We start from the raw sequence: 19782 nt of genomic DNA, 5'->3' as shown, positions 1-19782 counted from the left end.
ATTTAGGGGTCTGAAGAGCTCTTTCCTCTACGTCGTCCTAGGAACATTTTGGGAAATATGTTTATTCTTTTTCTTGCTGAGGCTTAGATGAGAAGATTGACACAACTCTCATATTTGTATGCTACACTGGAAGTCTACGATCATGAGATGGTTAGCTTAGCATAAAAAATTGAAACTGGAGAAAGTCACTGCTTCTGTTCAAAAAGTAGTCCATCACACAACCTCTTGTACAACCACAATTCAACGTTTCTACACTTAAGTTTTTGTACAGATAAAACAAACAAGGTATAAGTGTCTATATGAGTCTTAGTCAACCAAGCTTTTAATCGTCAAATCTTCATTCTCCAAATTTCATTCGGCAGATGCGCTTTGCCATTAGGACCAGGGTGAAAGTATCAGGGGATTGTTGCAACACGGACCCTTTCTCTTATAACACTTCATAAGTCACTGGTGCACTGCTGCTACCTGTGCTGCAGCCGTCTTTGGCTAGTTAGCTCGGTCAGTCCTATTAGCTGACTCTACCCTGACTGGGATACAGCCTCAGAAACTGACGGAGGCAAGTCTGACGGAAGGAAATAGAATACCAAGGTGATTTACAGCGGCTCTGACCAGGACTCTGACTCTGGGAAGAATGAAAACCAAAAAGTTTAGGTGGACAGAGGAGAGGCATCAAGCGGTTGAGGAGCAAATTTGTAGCAGTTGCTTGTGTTAATAAGTCCATGACTATTTGTTTTTGTGAAATTATTTGTTCCTGTGTTTTGAACAAAACTTGTGTGAGATTAAACTGTGATGCAGTTTTGCTTTTAGCATTTCATAGGTGGCTAGCTTCATGCTGCCCCAAATTATATTTTAATAATTAATTTAATATCATGTGGACTAAGAAACTTAGTTACCAGCCCTAGCTGGTAGTCAGGTTTTGTTGCCTTTGGACCAGGCTAGTGAAGTGGCTCCCAGTGGTAGCTTAATATTTAGCCGTGCAGACTTGAGAGTGGTATCAGTTTTCTCGCCTAACTCTCTGCAAGAAAGCGAAAAAGTGTTTTTCCCAACATGTTGAGCTATCTATTTAAAATCTCATTTCAACCTCAGTGGTATCGTCAACAAGGCTTTCTTCATAACTTAATTTGGCACCCATGAAGATGAAAGAGCATATCAACACAACATCAGACAAAAAAATGAGCAGCCCATTTAAAAGCCCTTACTACAGCAGGTTAGTAAGAAGGTAACATCTAATCTAAATTCAAATATAGCCAGAGTTACAGTTACAGTGGCTTGGCCTTATGTTCATCTGGCCTACAGTACTAAGGGACATTCAGACGTGTCCAACAGAGTGGTATGTTGATAAATTAAGTTAAACTACTCTAAGAATAAGTGCTAAGGGGTGGTGGGTTTCTGTGTGTGATGACTCCGTAAAGCAGTGAAAAACCATAACTTGAGGTACATTCATAAAACATCGGCCTGTTGGCCTGATAGGTTCAAGTAAAAGCCTTTCCGATGAGTGAGCAAGACATACGGTACCACGGTGCGTCGGTCTCGGTACAAAGCTTTCCGTGAGCTAACTTCCTCCAAATAAGCATTTCCCCCGAAAAAAAACAAACAAAAAAAACCTTCAAACATTTTCCTTTGTCCTTCTATATCTTCATTTGGTCTTCTTGAGAGATTCAGATTCATTTTAAGCAAACAAGGGGCTTGCTTTGTTCCTCCTTATCAAGAGAGCCAGCAGCAGCTAAAAATTTAAAGACTGTAGAAATGCAGTATGTAAACACACAGATTTCTCCGGAACTTACATACAAAAAGAAAAAAAAAAAAAAGAAAGCAGAACAGATCGAAAAAGTCCGGAAACAAATCAGCCAAGAGGTAAAACCAATTAACATTTAGAAAAGGAAGAAAAAATTGTCACAAAGGAAAAAAAAAATCATTTTGAACTGTAAAGTGCAAGTATAAAAAATCTTTCTACATATCATCCCAAGACAGGGCCTCGAGACAGGGTCAATGGTCTTTAGTGGAAAAGTGCAAGTTGAGAACAGCACAAAAAGAATTTGATTCAAAACAGTAACAGGATAAGTCAGGCAACTCTGCAGATCAGTCACATGACTCAGCTTCTCCGTAAGAAAATGGCCACCTCCTCCAAGGGCACAGGGTAGTCCTGTAGGAACGTGCCCCCGTCGAACACCTGAGCGTTCTGGCTGTCCTGCCACTGGAAGCCCCCATCAGGTAAATAAATATCCCTCTGCACTGCCCCCTTCTCCACCACTGGTGCCACCAGGACCTGGAAACACACGTACACATCAGTTTGGTCAAAGAAATTCAGATGTCACAGAGATTGTACACTTAATTAGCAGGACATCAGGTTTCAGACGGGGGGTTGATTCATACACTATCAGATGCCAAGTATATATCGGATGCTGACGGAGGGAAGTTAATCCTTTCCCATCAGAACATCATTAAGTCACCTCGTCTCCGATGAGGAACTGGTCATCGATGGTGAAGGTCACGGGGTCGCTGGGACTGAGCCACCACATCGGCCGATAGATGGGGTTTCCCGTCATCTGCCACTCCTCTGCATACTTTTCTATCAGTGGGACCACATCCCTCTGGTGCTTTGCTATGTAGGTCCGAGTTAGGTTTAGCACCTGTTAGTCACCAATGGAAAGAACAACACAAACACAATGAGGAGTACAGTAAAGATGTTTCTTCTTATGCACAATCGTGCACTTTAATAATCAGGAGTCCTGGTAGCACTTAATTTGATGTGGTGTGCATAAGACTGTAATTACACTGTGAGAACCATATAATGACACCTGTCATGAACATGAAGGGGTCTTTGTAAATGTTTAAAAGTGTTTTCATTAGATGTCATTCATTCAGCTACGTCATTTTAACTGCACAGTTGACACTGCATAAGCCAATACTGTCTTTGTTATTATATGCTGACACTGCCAAACTTAAAGACACTGTTTAGTTTTATGTTAAAACATTTATAGACAGCTGGTTCATGGGACCATTGTAAGTGTGCCATGAATACTTTCCTTGACTCTAAGTAGACTAGCACATTTTTAACTTGTCATAAAGATGTTATTAAGTTTTATTACACTGTCAAATGCTTACTGTACCCTCACTTATTACAGATCCCATTTGAATTGCTACTTGATGTAATCTGTGATATAATTTCATTTTTATTTTGTGTAGCACCTTGTAACTCTGGTTTTGAAAAGTGAAAAAGATAAATTAATTTTATTATTATTATTATTATTATTATTATTATTATTATTATTATCATTTTTATTATTTTATCAAAAGGCTGGGTGGGGGGTTTCTTCAAGTACAGTAGTACAAATGTTCACTTAGACTCAATAATGAACAGATTAGACTTTTGAAGGTCAAAGGTCACACAAAACATGTTTTTGGGTATAACTCAGGAATGCATAGGATAAATATGACAAAATTTCACCAAAATGTCTAATAGGATGTTAGCAGTGCTGGAGAGTAACTAGTTAGATTGAATTAAATTACAACATAAATGTAGTTGTAATCTGTTACAGTTACGTATTAAAACTGTGATTAAATCACTAATTACAGCTACTAATTAAAATGTTGGTCATTACAAACTTCCAAATTCTTTTCTTGTCAAGTAGAAATCTGCACTCTACTGAGTTCACTCTTGTAGTTTTTAATCTACATCGTCCCTAATATGTCATCATATTTTTCCATGTACCAGCTGATCTTGCCATTATAAAAGTTAGCTCATGAAGAAGTCTGCTTAGAGTCATTGTCTGCCCTTTTGTGTGGCTTTATTTCCATTCAGAACCACTTTTTAATAATGTCCAGCCAAGAAATCGAGACCAACTGAGAAACTGAAACCAACCAAAAAAAAAAAAAAAAAAGCCATTTCCTTAACTAAATCATCTGCCGCAAAGATTTTGGGACAAAAATAATATTGACAGTGAGGTCTGCAAAAGACATTTGTGCCATCTCTCCACCCAGACATGCAGACAGAACTTAAGAGCAGCTCATTGTTGACTTGGTGGTTTAACACCGTCCAAGTCTTTCTCCTGTCTCCCTCTGGCCAAACTACTTCAGCATTCCTGGAAGGGTCACATCCTCTCCAGTGTCCCATGACAAAAACAAAACTTGACCGCATCTATAAAAAATGTATTTTTATGAGTTGGGATTGAGAACATTTGTAGGAATGAGCTTGAAGTCACAGCCTGGGTTTGAGTGGATCTTTCTCTAATTGAGAAGCCAGGCATGTGTGTGGGTTTGAGGTTTTATTGCTATTTGATTCCAGTGCGGTCGCTGCTGTGACCTGTCTGTGACTGACTTAAGTATCACACGTTCTGGAAATAAAGGTGTGCCACATTTAAAGTACAGTAAAAGACCCATTTATCAAGTGTAATACAGCACACTATTCTCCTCTAAAATTTCTTCTCAGTCTCACTTCATCCAAGTTTATAAGTTGAAGGCCATGCAAGAGACCAAAATGGAAAACATTGCTGTTGTCAGATGTCTAGCTGTCCAAAAGGCCTATTTTTATCTTTGTCACGCAACACAAGTCACAACCAATATATTCTGCTGCCTCGGTCCTCTCCTAGTGGAAAAAAGAGCAGTTGATCACTCCCACTCTGTCACACTTGTCAGTTGCTCATGGAAATCTTAATTGCCACAATAAAGTATTTTTCCAAGACTTGTCCTCAAATTCATTATCATTCCTGCTGAAGTGGCTCTCAAGAGTGAGCCGTAAATCTAGAGGAAGGATTGTAATTCAGAACAGATGGACTCTTAACCACAGGTGATGTTGGGAGGGGGCCAAGCAATCACCCCTATTAAGGGAAGAAGGAAGGGGAACGGAGGGAAATAGCCTTCATCCTCGTGAGAGGCAGCAAGTGCTTTTCTGTTCAGGAACCTGAGCCTGGCTCCCACATGGTCAAAAGTGTTGATATCTGTCACCGAGCTCTCTGAGACTGTAGGCTTTGTTTTCCTGCCGTGCATGGTGAACAGTAAATTCCTGATTTCCAGCGGAGAGGGACAGGGTGTAGTCCTGCCTCGCCTGCTGGGGGGAGAGCCAGGTCTGAGTTTTGATAGGCCAGGTCTGAGCAACCACACCGGTGGGAACGTCTCTGCACTGACCCTCTAAACTGAGGAGAGGCTGCTGGGTCAATAAACTCTCCCTCTCCAGCCTCTTTTCAGAAGCAATCTTAAAGGGATAGTTCACACTATTTGAAGTGGGTAAGTATGAGGTACTTAATGATAGTGTATTACCTACAGCAGATTCTGATCAGCACGGCCCCAGTTAGATGAAGAAGAGAGTAAAAAATCTATATACATTTAAGTGCACACTATATTGTTTTAGGTGAACCTTTTTTACATGGCCAAAATACATTTTGCTGCTGACCCTGTCCTTTGCTTGGCTTCCATGCTGGTACTCCTCTCTGCTTCTCCAAACTGGGGTTGTGCCAACCCCACATCAAATGATCCGAACTATCCCTTTAAACACTCTGCAGGATGGAAGGATAATCTCCCACTCCCTTTGAGAACATCTAATTGGCAAGATTCACGCATCGCTTCACTTGATCTCTCCACTATAAATCTTCACCAGTGAAAATCTTGTTATCAAGGTTGGAAAACAATTCTGTTGCTTTTGTAATTACATCTAATGTGGATCTTTCCTGGGTACCGCAGGGTGAGCCAAAGGGCATTAAATTGGGAAGCCTTGCTGGGTAAGAGTGTGTGACTGAGATGCTCTAACTGGTCTGTGTTTTTCTGATCAAATTCTGGTTGTATACCCGGTCCTCTCCGCAGACCCAGGGTGGTGTGTGAAAGCTGATAACAGGGAGAAAAGCTGTGATTTCCAGCCAACGGATGAACAACTCCTCATCTGTGACCAGGTCTCCGGACAAAGAGCCACCTGTGGGGAGAGAGAAAGAGGCAGAGGCAAAGAAAAGAAAGAAGAAGTAAAAAGAAGAAACATTAGTTGAACAGGTCAGAAATTAAACTGTTTTCTTCCTGTGGCCCTTGAAATTGGTAGAAAATATAACCAGGATGACAACATGTGAGCTAAACAGAGTAAAACATATTAAAACTCCAGACAAAGGCTAGACAAACCTCAAGACCGGCTGCAAAGACTGAACAAAACATACATAAAGATTGTTTCTATTAACTTTCACAGAGTTTTTTTTCTACTTTAACAGTCATCAAGGAGCATAAACTTAACAACTGAGTGATTACACTAGACAACACACCAAACAACTGGTCATTCACACTATAATATTAAACATTTCCATATTAAAATATCTAAAAATGCTAGACACACGTTATTTGTTACATATATACTGTTGAGAATATGAATGTAGCCATAAAATGAAGCTAACTTCAGAAAAAGTTGTTTAGTAACTGATATGTCTCAGGCACCACAGTGCCGTCATCAGTCTTCAATGTCAGTCACAAATGCCAAAAGTCTTTCTGAGAACGACTGGCAGTGAGTTTGTCTGAAGACCCAGACTGGAACAGATCCAGTTCAACTTGGTTCTATCAAGATACATGATAAACTAATAAAAAAACCCTCAACAAATGTATTCATTTATATGTTTATATAATAAAATAGTGATTTAAGGAAATGAGAAAGTGGCACGATTCTTCTACAATCCTGTCACCCAGGTTTCATGAAAGTCTGAGTAAAAATTATATCAGGTCATCTTTCTGTCTGTAGTACTGACAGCTCTCTGTTTTCTCTACTTCAGAGTACATAGTTTTCTTGCAGACATCAGCTGTGATCCACCATCACAGGAATTTGGAATATGACAGGAATACACTTCATTTTTGAGCCGAAGATTAGAAGATCAGATATGTTCTTTGTCTGTGAAACAGTGAAGGCTTGTGCAAAATATCAAGTACTGTAATGCACTGTAAGAGGTGAGAAAAGTGACCCATAGGCTGTGGTATTACCTACTGCATCAGGAATGAGGAAGTTGTATCCCAGCAGAGTGTGGTGCAGTAGGGAGGGAATGATGCCCTTCAGTCCCATTGGGCTCCAGTCGGACTGCAAGGGGGTCATCCTCACAAACAGAGGCTTGTGGCTCGACCTGAGACACAAATAGCATCATAATAAGCACAAGCACGCTTTAAAAAGACAAGCAGACAATGACAGTTGGTTTGGGGTCAAAATTACAGTTGATAGAGATTACAAACAAGAGGGTGTTACCGTGTCCCTGCTGTCACGATGGTGGAGTCTCCTATCCGCGTGGCCAGATCCGCCAGCAGGCTGATGTACTTGTCTCCACCGAGAGCCTGCGGCGGCCGCAGGGCTTGCTCCTCAAACACATTCCCTTCGCCCCCCTCCAGCATGACATACTCCATCCCCAAATGGGCCTGCAGGGACCCCACTCTGTCTAGGAACCAGCTCACCGCTCCTGGGTTGGTGATGTTCAGCTTTACACAGAACTTTCCTCGCCACTGACTCATCACAGGGATCTAAAGGGCAAAGTTTATTTTAGACCTACTATCATTTTCTATTTTGGTAATTAATTGAATGAACCATGGTGCCTCTGCTGTTGCACTAATAGATTTTCTGGATTAGAGTCTGTTCACACTGCTCTGCCTTTTATCAAACTGCAACAAGTGAATGGAGACAAGCTGCAAGGCAGATGGAAAGAGTCCACTTTGGAAAAACCTCTGTGTCTGTTTCTTTTTACAAAGAATAGAGTGTTCTCATAAGTTGAGAAGTTGAGGAAAGTTCATGGAATATGTTTTTGGTGAATGGATCAGTGACAAAGTAGACCACAACAACAATCAGAATGAAGTCAAATGAAGTTAAAGGGATAGTTTGTATTATTTCTAGTATCGCTGTATGAGTTGCTCATTGATATCCAGAGTATTACCAACAGTAGATGCTGGTTGGCACGCCCATAGTTGGAGAAGCAGACAAGCATGGAAGCCAAGCAAAGAACTGTTATGGACAACAGCAACAAAAAGCATATTTTAGCAACCACTGTTAACATAAGTCAAATATTGCTCTCTGCAAACCAACTGAACTCCACAGGTGAAATCAGTCATTTCATCTCGCAGAACAGGGGAGTTGCTAGTCTACTGCTGCCTCAACCTGTTAGTGTGTTTATGTTACTGTGTGACTTCAGTGTTTCACCAAAGTCACACGATAACACAAACATGCTAACAGATTGAGGCAGTGGTAGATCAGCAACCGATATTTATTTTAAAAGGTGGACCATTTTTAAGAGGCTAAAATATGTTTTGCTTCTGACCCTGTCCACAGCAGTTCACTGCTTAGCTTCCATCCTGGTGGTCCTCTCTGATTCCCTAAACTGGGGGCGTGTCGACAGGCCTCGACTGTAGGTAATACACTGACTATGAATAAATACATCATACCACCCCACGTCAATGCAGAGGACTGTGTGAACACGCCTAAGTGCTGTACAGGATGGTGAGTGCGCTCCACTCAGGTCTCACCAGCTGTCCCTGAGGGGCTGAGGGGAGACTGAGCCAGTAGGCCTCAGTGCCGTCCATGAGGGAGGTGTGGAACTGCGTGGTGTCCACGCCCAGGAAAGGGGACAAGGTGATGGAAATGTTAAGAAGCTTGACAAGTGGGAGGTCCCTGGTCAGTCTCTTGGACATCCCCCTTTTCCTGCTGTTGAGGTAGTCATGGTCCTGCAGGGAAGCAGACAGATACAACGTGATCACCGTGATAATAGTCCTGAAAAGTCAGCACTTTACCAACAATGTTTTATATTTATTGTTTGTCTTATAGGACTTACATGTCTTATGCCAGTGGCTCCCAAACTTTTTCTGACATGCCCCCCTTTCAAAAACTGAAAAAAGTTCACGTCTCCCCCAACCCACAGTTTTTTTTTATCAATCATTAACAGTAACTGGGGAGGCAAATGATAAAAATGGATTCAAAAGTTGAATCTTAGTGAAGTAAAGGTCAGCATGATGGCATCAGCAAATTCTCGTTTGTTTATTTTTCCTTCTTAAATCATATGCATTAACCTTTGTTTATTTCCCCCATGCTCATCTATGCTCACTCTGTAGTGCCTCTGCACCCCCTGGGGGGTCAGCTCCCCGGGTTGGGAACCACTGTCTTATGCTATGATCTACTCATGGAAGTGACAACTTTTGCATTTTTCTCCCACAACATAATTGTAAAAGTTAAGTATAAATTAAATGCATGACATTTCGGTTCTGCTGCTATGGGTCTATGTAACATATATCCAGCCTTTTCAGACATTTTGATACTTTTTTGTTTTGTTTTGTTTTAATTATTCATCATAAATCTTACATGTCTTGTAAGGTTGTTATGCAGTACTTGCAATATTGTATTAACTGTCATACATAGAAATTAGAAGTTTGCAACTTATATTCCAAGTTTCATATTACACAAATCTACAAATGATCTTGTACCCGGCTTGACTAACATGCTGGATAGACTTACTCCTTGCAAGCTAGTAGCTGTGACAATATGACCTCTGTCAGAACCATTAACATACATTATAATCCTCTGGACTTTACATGGTGAAGTCAAGCAGAGATTTCAGATTACATAACTGTGGAGCAAAACCTTTTAAGAACACAAAGATTGACCGCAGGAGGTGAACCTGCTGTGGGAAGAAAAGATAGATTAGCACATATTATGTAATGTCTTTTTTCTACTGATCTGTCTCTTGTTCTGCTTTTCCCCCTTGATTTGAATGTGTATTTTACATACTTGCCAAAATACTAAAAACACAAAGTGGCAGCACCCTCGATCAACATGTGTGACACTTTTATGCAATTCCTGCAAAGTAATCAGTCTTAATTACTTAGTAAGAAAAACTGCACTGTAAAAAATACCATAACTCTTAATAATATTATATATATGTTTTATGTATTCCTTTATTCTAATATATAAATACATGTATATTTGTGATTTTCCTAATTCCTTCTCTTTCCCTGCTAACACAAAGTCACTGCAGGACATGTAACATTGTAGCAATGTTGCAGCAACCTATTTAATGGTAACGCTGTGACTGTAATGTTGCAGTAATGTTGTTACAATGTTAGAAACAATATGTCAAAATTGCAAAACTACAGGGTCATACTAAGGCCTGAATATTTGATGTTGAGGTTGGGGGAAGCAGGATGTTTACTATGTTAATAGTTGTATGTTCTTTTAATGCCAAAATCCAATAAATATAGTGTTTAAAAATTGACACAAACAAGGCTAAAGCATATGTTAACTTCTGTTCTTTTCCTTTTTGAACAAGGTTCATGAAAAGCTGCAGTATATAAGGGTCTCAGGAATACCTTTAGAAACATGGCAAACTTATAATTAACGCAAATTTTCCAAGGCCAGCGAGTCATTCTCAACTAATACGGAAACTGGAAAAGAAAGGTTGCATTGTGACTGATAATTTATGAATACTTGTAAAAGTGGAGTGAAAGAGAAGCTGAGTTTTTTGGGTTTTTTTTTTTTTTTTTTTTACAGGGGATCATTGTTGCCAGTCACACTTCTGTAGAGCCGAACACTTCATGGACAACGTCAAGTTCAATAAGTTTCCATACAGCACTGTATGCTGGGCTGATTCTTTATGGCATTTATGGAGGGAACTGTGTGACACAGAGCCAGCAAAACTGGTGTTTAATATCTTTGATGTACCAGAAATCTTAAGATCGTGTGTAAGGGAAACTCTTGTTCACGAAATGGCTTCCATCAACTGATACGTGTTATTCTTCTAATTCCTTTTTATCTTTTCACACCTTCTGACCTGGTAATGAGAGCGGACTGTAAGCATCGTGTACAAATATAATGAGACTGCTGAGTTCAATGTCTCGGATGGTCCAGGTCAGATCACAGCATCAAGATAGCGTCAGGATCACCTCCTTGAGTTAGTCTTGGCTGAAACCCCTTCTAATCTCAACACATTCAATTCTTTGCCATCCCACAGTTACCACACTCAGAGCAACTTGAGATCTCTGTTTGTCTTCTCTTTGCTATATTTGTTTTGTGATGGAAGACCACCAGGTATTGACTTAGATCCACTTCACTGTGGTCCTGGTGGTTTCCAGGCAGTTCCCAGTAACATTCAAGGAAAGTAACAGGATAAATGTGAAACAATAACAAACATCAGCGTGCAAAGAACAGTGGAATATCACCTGTCATTTTGTATTAACACACCAAAAGTGGACCAAATCTTAGCTGAACGTGTTTAAAAAACCTGAAACATATTAGGTGAGCAGGATATATCACATTTGCAAACTTCAGGACATAATTCATAAGAGGTCCTGCTGCAGATAGCGTGGCCTGCACTCCAGGAAACATTTTTTAACATGAAGCTCTAACCTGTCTTTTTTTTTTTCTCTACATTTTGACATTTCCATGAACCTGTTCTCCCTCCTTTGCTCCCCGCCTGTCTCCAGCACTCTGGAGATCCACTTAGGAAAGCGCTTTCATCTCTGTCCCTGACCAGCTCTGAGCCTCTGACCTATGAACCGTCACCAGCCTTGCAGCCCAGATGGTCAAAGTGGAGGATTTAAGAGTCTTCAGCTACATGACACATACTTGCTGAATGAAGAGAGGATGAACCTTTCTTAATGTTCCATTAGAGGCTCTTCTGATAGATTTTATTCCCACTGGCTGCCATTAATCAGTTATTTTGATCTGCTGCCTGCCAGCCTGTTCGGCACCCAGCGCCTATTTATGAATGTATGTATACTTAGATATGGGTGTTACATACATGTTCCTGTGTATATATGTCCTAATTACTGGCCTTACATTTTAAGCGTGGGACTCTCTATGCTGCTGCAATAACCTGAACTATGGTTAGCCTGACTTACTTTATCTTCTGGGATGGGAGGAAATATTGTAAAAACTGAAAATGCCTTGAGTACTGTTTTTCTATTTATGTGCAACATGCTGCAGCATTGTCTTTAAAGGGATAGTTCACCAAAAAATGAAAATTTATTCATTATCTACCCATCTTCATGTCGATGGAAAGTCAGGTTCAGTTTTTTTGTCCACAAAACACTGCTGGAGTTTCACGGGAAAACACCATTGTCAAATCTCCCAAACAATTTAAGTGAATAGTGACCAGTTTTCAAACAGAAAAAACGACTGAAAAAAAAAAAAGAAAATAATAAAATGCCCATACTGCTAAAGCCCAAACACGCCAAGCGTGAGACGTTCGCATGCACATGCACACAGTCTGAACTGGGTGTGTGTGGTGTGACAGTGTATGTGCAAGTGAACAGCATCTTGGGACTTTCGGAGACTTGGATTATGTCAGACAAGCAGTATGCATTATTTTTAGTTTTAGTTTATTTGCTTGTTTGTTTTTTGATGTTTGAAAACTGGTCACCATTCACTTCCATTGTTTGGGAGATTCTACAGCACTATTTTCCTGTGAAACCAGCAGGATTCTGTGGCACAGGGGTGAGTAGATAATGACTGAATTTTCCTTTTTGAATGAACTATCTCTTTAAGAAAGTGTTTTTAAAAAGTGGATGAATCAAATACCACTTTTTCCAAAAGGGATACACATAATAGCAGGATACCATGTTGTACATATAGTAAATGTATATATGTTGTAAATATTCCTTATTATTATTATTTTTTTTTTAATTTTTGTTCTTTGATTTGTTAGAGACAGTTAACAAACTGCAGGAATTAAAAATGGGATGCTAAAATCTGTACTCAAGTAAAAGTACTGTTACATTAGTGAAACATTACTTGACTATAAGTAAAACCACTGGTGCTAAAAAGTACTCGTTAGTTACTTTTTTAATCGTTTATGTTAAGTGCATTATTAATAGCAGACATTAAATCAAAAAGGGGTTTCTGCTTCTTCGAATATTCAGTTTAAATTGTTCCCAAATCCTGTGCCATATAAGTACAAGTGCTCAAAAAAATGAAAGTAAAGTTAGTAGTTGAAATTCATGATTGCCGTCCTCACTCTGATTTAATCTTATATTAAAAAATGATCCTCTTTGAGTTTTGTCTTAACCAGGTGAAATTGTCTGTGTGTCCAGGGCAAGGCTGGGAAAAATTCTCAGGTCTGCTAAACATTTTGAAGCCGGTGGTAGAGACAGTACAGTGCAGTACAGTCGGCATTAGGAGCACGTACCATATCAGAGAGGAGGGTGGTGGAATGTTCATTGAGGCTGATGACTCCCTCCCCCAGCTGGTGTCTCCTCAGACGATTAGAGAAGGTCCTCAGCTCCCTCTCCACCTTCGGCCCTGAGTCCACATTAGCGAGCAGCTTCCAGAAAGGCAGCCTATAGGACACACAGAGGGATCATATAGAACCTGCTGCTCTGAGAAACCTGGATGGATTTTAATTTATGACTAAATGTCCACAAAGTTTCAGTCAGCGCTCACTGAATCCATAGACGCACCACTGCTTGACTTAACCAGTATTATGACAGCCACAGCTGACAAGGAAATGAGGCAGGGAAATCCTCATCTCCACTAATCTGAATCTAAACTGAACTAACCACAGCGCCTTCATGTTGGGCAGCTCCCTGCTGTGCTGGGAGAGTTGTTGCACAGCTTCCTGGTGAGCAGCTTTCACGTTGTGGGCCACACACACAGTGTACTGTAAAGGGAGACGCTCCATACTGGGCAGGGACTGCAGGCAGAACTGCTGTCTGCTGTCCACTCCGAGCTGCAGGGGAATATCAGGGGATACAAGGACTGCAACACCTGCATGGTGGGAAGCAGACAGGAGAAGGCACAGGACATTAGTTCATTACATCATGCTTGTCAGAAATTCATTACTGTCGTTTCAGAGAATCAGATACACCGATAATATAATGTTTCACTTCAGAGAGATATAAGGTGAAACAGTCCACTGCAGATTCCTCTTATATGACATAGTGCGTGAGTGTTACTGAGACCAGGATGAGCGTGACGGATGGAGTGTTGTGGGAGGTAGAGTGTGGGCTGTGTCAGCTGATATTGCTCCACTCTGATGTGAGAAAAACACCCCCCCAGAATGAGATATGGCAGCCTGCAGTTAGATGAGTTTACCCTGGGACTGCTGGCAACTTCTGAGTGGGTAAGTTACTCTTTACCCCAGTGACAGGATCTCAATGAAAATATAAAACACAGCACCTTTGTTTTTGCTCCCGTTGTGCACGAGTTGAAATAAAAGATCTAAGACTTCTTGTGTGCACAAAAAGTTTATTTCTCTTAAAGTCTGTTCACAAATTAGCATGATTATTACACAGGTATGCCTTGTGCTGGTCATAATAAAAGGTCACTCTAAAATGTGCATTTTATCATGAAAGAAAAACATTTATTAAGCCCTGAACTATGGCTATATTGCAAAGGGCTACAGATGCCATTTCTTTCCCCAGGAGGGCAAAGTCATTTCCCGTCCTACTCTGCATCTGATTAGCCTAACCTGATACTCTTACTCTAACCTTAAACAGTCACCCCTCATGCCTAAACCTAACCAACCCAAACAATGAAATGTAAGGACAGCCAATCAGAGGCAGAGTAGGCCGGGCCATGACATTGCCCTCCTGGGATAAACAGATACTCATCTTGACTTTTGATATATACTCAACAGAAATATAAACTGAACACTTTTGTTTTTGCTCCCATTTTTCACAAGGTGAAGAAAAAAATCTCAGAACTCTTCTGTGCATAGTGAAGGTTTATTTCTCTCAAATTCTGTTCACAACCCTTGTTGGTGAGGACTTCTCCTTTGCCAAGATAATCCATCCCAGGAGGGCAAAGTCATAATGGAGGCTACTCTGCCTCTGATTGATTGAACCTTATTGTGACCAATCCAAAGCACACCTGCAAAGTAGCAGTGCTCAGTAATTCACACTGTAACAACTTTGTGAACAAAATTTCTGAGAAATATCCTTTTTGTGTGCATGGAATAATTATCAGACCGTTTACTTCAACTCATGAAAAATGGGATCAAAAACAAAAAAGTGTAGTATTTGCATTTATGTTGAGTAAGAAAAGTGATGATGAGTATCTGTTTAAACATCAAATGTTTGTTGACATCTCCTATTTCCTATTTGTGACACCAGCTGTAATTAGTCAACTTTAGCCTTCTAAAAAATATCAAAGGGACTTCCTTATTTTACTGTATGCATATACATCCTATCAGAGGCCGTGTGAAATGATAAGATTATGTGAAGCAGATAATTGTGTCCGCAGATGTAGCTGCCCTGCAAGGAATGCCTCATCCCTCTCAAGTTACCCCTACCCCCTATCCTCACCACTTCTCACCCGTCCTGACTCCCACCTTCTCCCTCTCAGCTTTAACTACCTTCCTCTCCTGTCTGCTCTGCTGCGGGTCTGTCCCATCTCAGGTCAGCAGAACCCAGCCACAACCCAGAGTCTGACCCTGGGGCCCTCCTTGCTCCAGTTTTTGCACAACTTGCTCAAATTTGAGATTTGGGATTTCGGAGCCAGATTAGGGTGCAAGACGTATTTCTAAAGCAGGCCGACAGTCTGAGAACCTGGGGCTGAGAGCTTGGCTCGCCTCAGCCACCCTCTCTGGTTTCAATGGGCTTACTGTTCTCATGTGGGGGACCAGGAGCAGGCAGGATACTCATGTACCGGTTTATAATCAGATTAATAGTTTCAGAGATCAGTATTCAAGTGCTGCATAAAGCCTAGCGAAGGGCCTTCAACCTCAGGGTAATTCTCACGTGTTTGCAACGGATAATGTCAAAGAGATACTGGTAACTACTCAGCTGCTGCCCACATGGTATTAGGTCACCACCGAACTGCTTGTTATAGATTCATAATGGCAGAAAATGGCAGATGTAGAATTTTGCTAGGAAACACCATTACATATTTAAACCGCAAGGAATAAAATGATTTTTTTTGAAACACTTAATAATAACCATCATTAATAAATGGAAAATTGACAATTAATTTGACTTAAATTTATAGTTATTTCGCTGTTCACACACAATTTTAAGTATTTGTTAATGATAAGGTGACAGAGGGATGGACAAGACATTTGTAACACTTAAATTGTTAATAATTTTCTTGCAAACTGTCTATAAACATTGGAAGCTATTAGAGAGTCACAATTGAGCCTTACGTTCTTACATTGTAATGTCTACATTGTCTATATATATTACATTCATTCCGTTGGATTCATTACGTTACATTGCGTTACATTATGTTGTTACATTATGTTGCATTACATTATGTTACATTTTATTATGTTATGCTATGTTACATGCTATGTTACGTTGCATTTACATTGCATTGTTTTACATTGCATTATGTTATTACACTATGTTATGTTACATTATGTTGCATTACATTATTTTACATTTTGTTACGTTACGTTACGCATCTATGTGTATCTATGTATGGTCATTATAAAGTTGCAGCTGATAAACTGATAAAACTTTTCAATTGCTTTATAAATGGCATATAAAACAGATATAACATTATTTGAATGGTTGTTAACAGTAAAAAAAAACTATTAACTAAAGTTTAATCAGTTATCAATTTCCCATTTACTAATGATGGTTATTATAAAGTGAATATTTAATAAAGCAAAGGTGCCACAAACTGTGCATGTCAATAATTTGCACATACAGTGTCGTAGAAAGTAGGGCAGAGGAGAAAATGTTATAGCTTTATGGAAGGATGGAAGTGGAATGCAGGCAGTGGAAATAGAGGCGACCAGAGTACACCAGACACCGAGCAGCCTTGTAGAATGATGTGCAGATACAGCAGGCTGCAAACAGTGTGTTTCACCAAAGTGCACACAGTGTGGAAAGTGGAGTTTAGGTTTGCAAGCATGACTTCTTGAGTCATATGTAACTTTTATGGGAAATGACACTGCAGGGCCTCGAGGAAATGGGACAATCTGGTCAAAAACAGCTGCACCTTTTATTCCATCTTTGATTACACGTGCAGATTTGAATGTTAAATATTAAATCTTGTCTTATGTGTTTATACAGAAAGCAGTTTACATTTGCATTTTTGGTATGGGGGAACTCCTGACTGAAAATGAACTTCTGACCCTGATTATACAAGTGCAGAGCTTCATACAACCCAGACACTCATGTTTGACTGAATAATATCTACGGTAAATGCATGTACCAGACGGGAGCAGGAATCAATAAGTGTTATTTAAAGAAAGTGAAGCAGGTTTAAGGCCTTGAGTTACAGCCAAGGTGGGGTGCCCAGGAGTTGAAGGGGAAGCGAGGGGGGACCCTATTTTTAGAACAATTCCTTAAACACTCAAAGCTTCCCCCGAAATATTTTCCACTAGCTCTCAAAAGCAAAATTATATGCCCGAGAAAGCGTATCTGCTCACCTTCAAAGCACCAGATAGGCAAAGGTAAAAATGAATGAAGTTTATTGGGCATATTTGAATGTTCTGACACACACATGCCTCAGTTTTACAGCTGCTGAGTGAACACACAAATCAAGCAACCTTGGATTCGCCTCTTCACACACATGCGTGCATTCTCACGCACATTCACACACACTTTCTTTAATGGGAAACCGTAGACTTCCAAGAAAAACAGAGCAGGGCTTATAGGAGCCATAAAGGTTCTGCACTTCCTCTCGCCCAGTCTGAGTGGAGCGTTTGGAGGTGGTAGCGGAGGTGACCCCAGGCACCTTCTGATGGGTCAGGAAGGTTTTAATGTGGCGTCTAGGCCGTCGGAGAGTGGCTGGTCTGGAGGAAAACACTGCCGCCTGACTCTCTGCTGCTGCGGACCAGATGGGCTGCAATCCTTTACCTGTCATATTTATACTGTTATTTATGACACCTGTGCACACTTACAGACTTGACTGGGGTTATAAAAGATGTATTCAAACGCTAACTATGTGTGTGCATGTGTGCGTTTAAGTGTGTGTGTGTTCAGGCATGCATTTCCTTAACAATGGAAACTTCGTTTCTGTGCCCAACCTCAAGAAATTGATGGCCACAAAACTGGGATTTTGCCATGGTAGTAAATTTCCAATTCCACTTATTGAAAAAATAATGAAACACTAAAGAGACTTTCTCTGCTCTATTTCTCTCATCAATCAGTTTTATTGTTTCAAGTGTGAGACGCTGTGTTCTGTACAAATATCATAAGTAACGATGTGTCCTGATTGGACAAGAAGATCCAACATTCAAATACTTTGATTTAATATAAAATTCTTTTCTTTCCCTTAATCCTTTTTTTTTTTTTTACTTCAGTCTCAGCTGGTGAAGCTTGCACACTATTAAAGTAGTTCAGCTCTAACATTTTCAGACAACTTAATTGCCAGACTTTGATTGATTTCATGAGAAAAATGCTTGCTGAAACAACAATTTTTTTCCAGCTCATTTATAAAAGGTAGATCAGTATTTCAGAAAGGAAACAGAACTGACCTGAGCAACCACAGACTGATTACATGTTGAGTTTATGAAGAAGTCTGTGAACAAACTGATACGTACTGTAATTAATTACATCAGATTCTGTTGCATCAATCTTCATTTTAAAAAGTCCCTCTATGCTGCAGAGAGGGACTTTTTAAAATGAAGATGGAAACTATTAGGTAGGAGATGGACTGTGGAAAATGCTGTGGGATGATTTTCATACAGTAGCGCTCTCATGCAGGAGATGACAGCTTGCTTTTAACAAAGCTTCAGCTGGCTAAGTGAGTCATTGTTAAAGTGTTTCACCTCTTACTTGTCCGAGAGGGTCGAGGCTTCAGGGCAGCTGCCCGGGGACCTCCTAGTGACCTATTGAGTAACATGGGTGAGTGTTTTTGGCCTGCGTGTTTTCCTTCTACATGTGGGCTGAATATTCTGAGCATTTAGCTCTGTATACGTATGACTCAGTGATCTTGAGTTGGCATAAAGACAAGGAAATGCTAAAGATATACACAAGCAGAAGCTAATCAGAGAGAAGACAACAAGCTTTTCACTCACTATGTTGACCATTAAAGTTTGGTGCTAAACCTTGCTTGAGCAAATTGACATGATTAAAAGTGTTGGTAGCACTAAAATTTTGTGCATCTGAAGGACCAATACGGACAACCCTAGCATTCAAAAATCAGTACTGCCATCCAAATAGCAAGTTGGAGCCACAGGTGTCATATTAAATAGATTGAAGCCTATTTGATAAAGAATCTATGGTTGAAGTGCCTCCTCCCCAGATTCAAGGCTCAGGCAGGTTGCCTGCAGGCTGCAGGGGTGCTGAACCTACACAAGCGCAACATTAAACGTTGACAATAACAAGCAACGATGAGTCCTACACTGTAAGCTGATCAGCTGTTTATAACCGTCAGTTGTCTGTCAATGTAAAGTTCAGCTTGTTATCCTGAAAACAAAAGCCCACTGCTCTGAAAATACACACCCTGTAGTTGGAGTTCAGTGACTGCGTGTCTCACTGTCTGCCAGACTCCATTAACATATTGCTCAATTAAACTGTTATAACCATCTACTCCTTCTAAAAGATTATTAACAATTTCTCATAAACAGACACTTTGTGCATTAATTTGAACTCTAATTAACACGAAATGGGTGAACAACGATGATCTGGACCGTAATGGAAATTTTAATTGGAAACTTGTTGGCATTTTACCTCTGATGACATACGATCATCTTTTTATGATTTAGAACAGTAAATATATTACATATTTTCCTTTAAAGGGTTTTGAGGTGTCAGTTGACAAAAAAAAGACTTCACTTCCACTTACTATTTTTTTGCGGAAGCATCTAATGGTCTTCATTAGCAGATGGTGAAAGCAAACTCTGGTTGCCTTGTGTTGTGAGCCCCTTCCAAAAGAAAAAAAGTAAGCATTTTAAAAGTTTCTTTCAGTGG

The 19782-nt window shown here is 40.2% G+C and overlaps 1 protein-coding gene across 3 annotated transcripts in view; it reads right to left on the bottom strand.

Moving 5' to 3' along the window:
- Positions 1–899: 899 nt before the first annotated feature.
- Positions 900–19782, bottom strand: part of LOC146316303 (SITS-binding protein) — a 31210-nt gene continuing 12327 nt past the window's right edge. For 2 of the 3 annotated variants that reach the window (XM_084734973.1, XM_084734974.1), the window contains 8 exons: positions 13477–13684; positions 13107–13257; positions 8458–8655; positions 7196–7464; positions 6940–7076; positions 5781–5902; positions 2451–2630; positions 900–2266 (listed from right to left, as the gene is read on the bottom strand). In XM_084734973.1, the coding sequence (XP_084591099.1) occupies positions 2093–2266; positions 2451–2630; positions 5781–5902; positions 6940–7076; positions 7196–7464; positions 8458–8655; positions 13107–13257; positions 13477–13684 (1439 nt within the window). In that variant the 3' untranslated portion in view covers positions 900–2092. Of the gene's footprint in view, positions 2267–2450; positions 2631–5780; positions 5903–6939; positions 7077–7195; positions 7465–8457; positions 8656–13106; positions 13258–13476; positions 13685–19782 lie in introns of those variants that run through there. The other variant, XM_084734975.1, reaches the window with a different exon arrangement.

Source organism: Lutjanus erythropterus, chromosome 13 (assembly GCF_056507025.1).
Source record: "Lutjanus erythropterus isolate fLutEry1 chromosome 13, fLutEry1.hap2, whole genome shotgun sequence".
Classification (NCBI taxonomy): domain Eukaryota; kingdom Metazoa; phylum Chordata; class Actinopteri; order Lutjaniformes; family Lutjanidae; genus Lutjanus; species Lutjanus erythropterus.
Note: the sequence above shows the minus strand (reverse complement) of the source record. Positions and strands in the feature narration are given on the sequence as shown.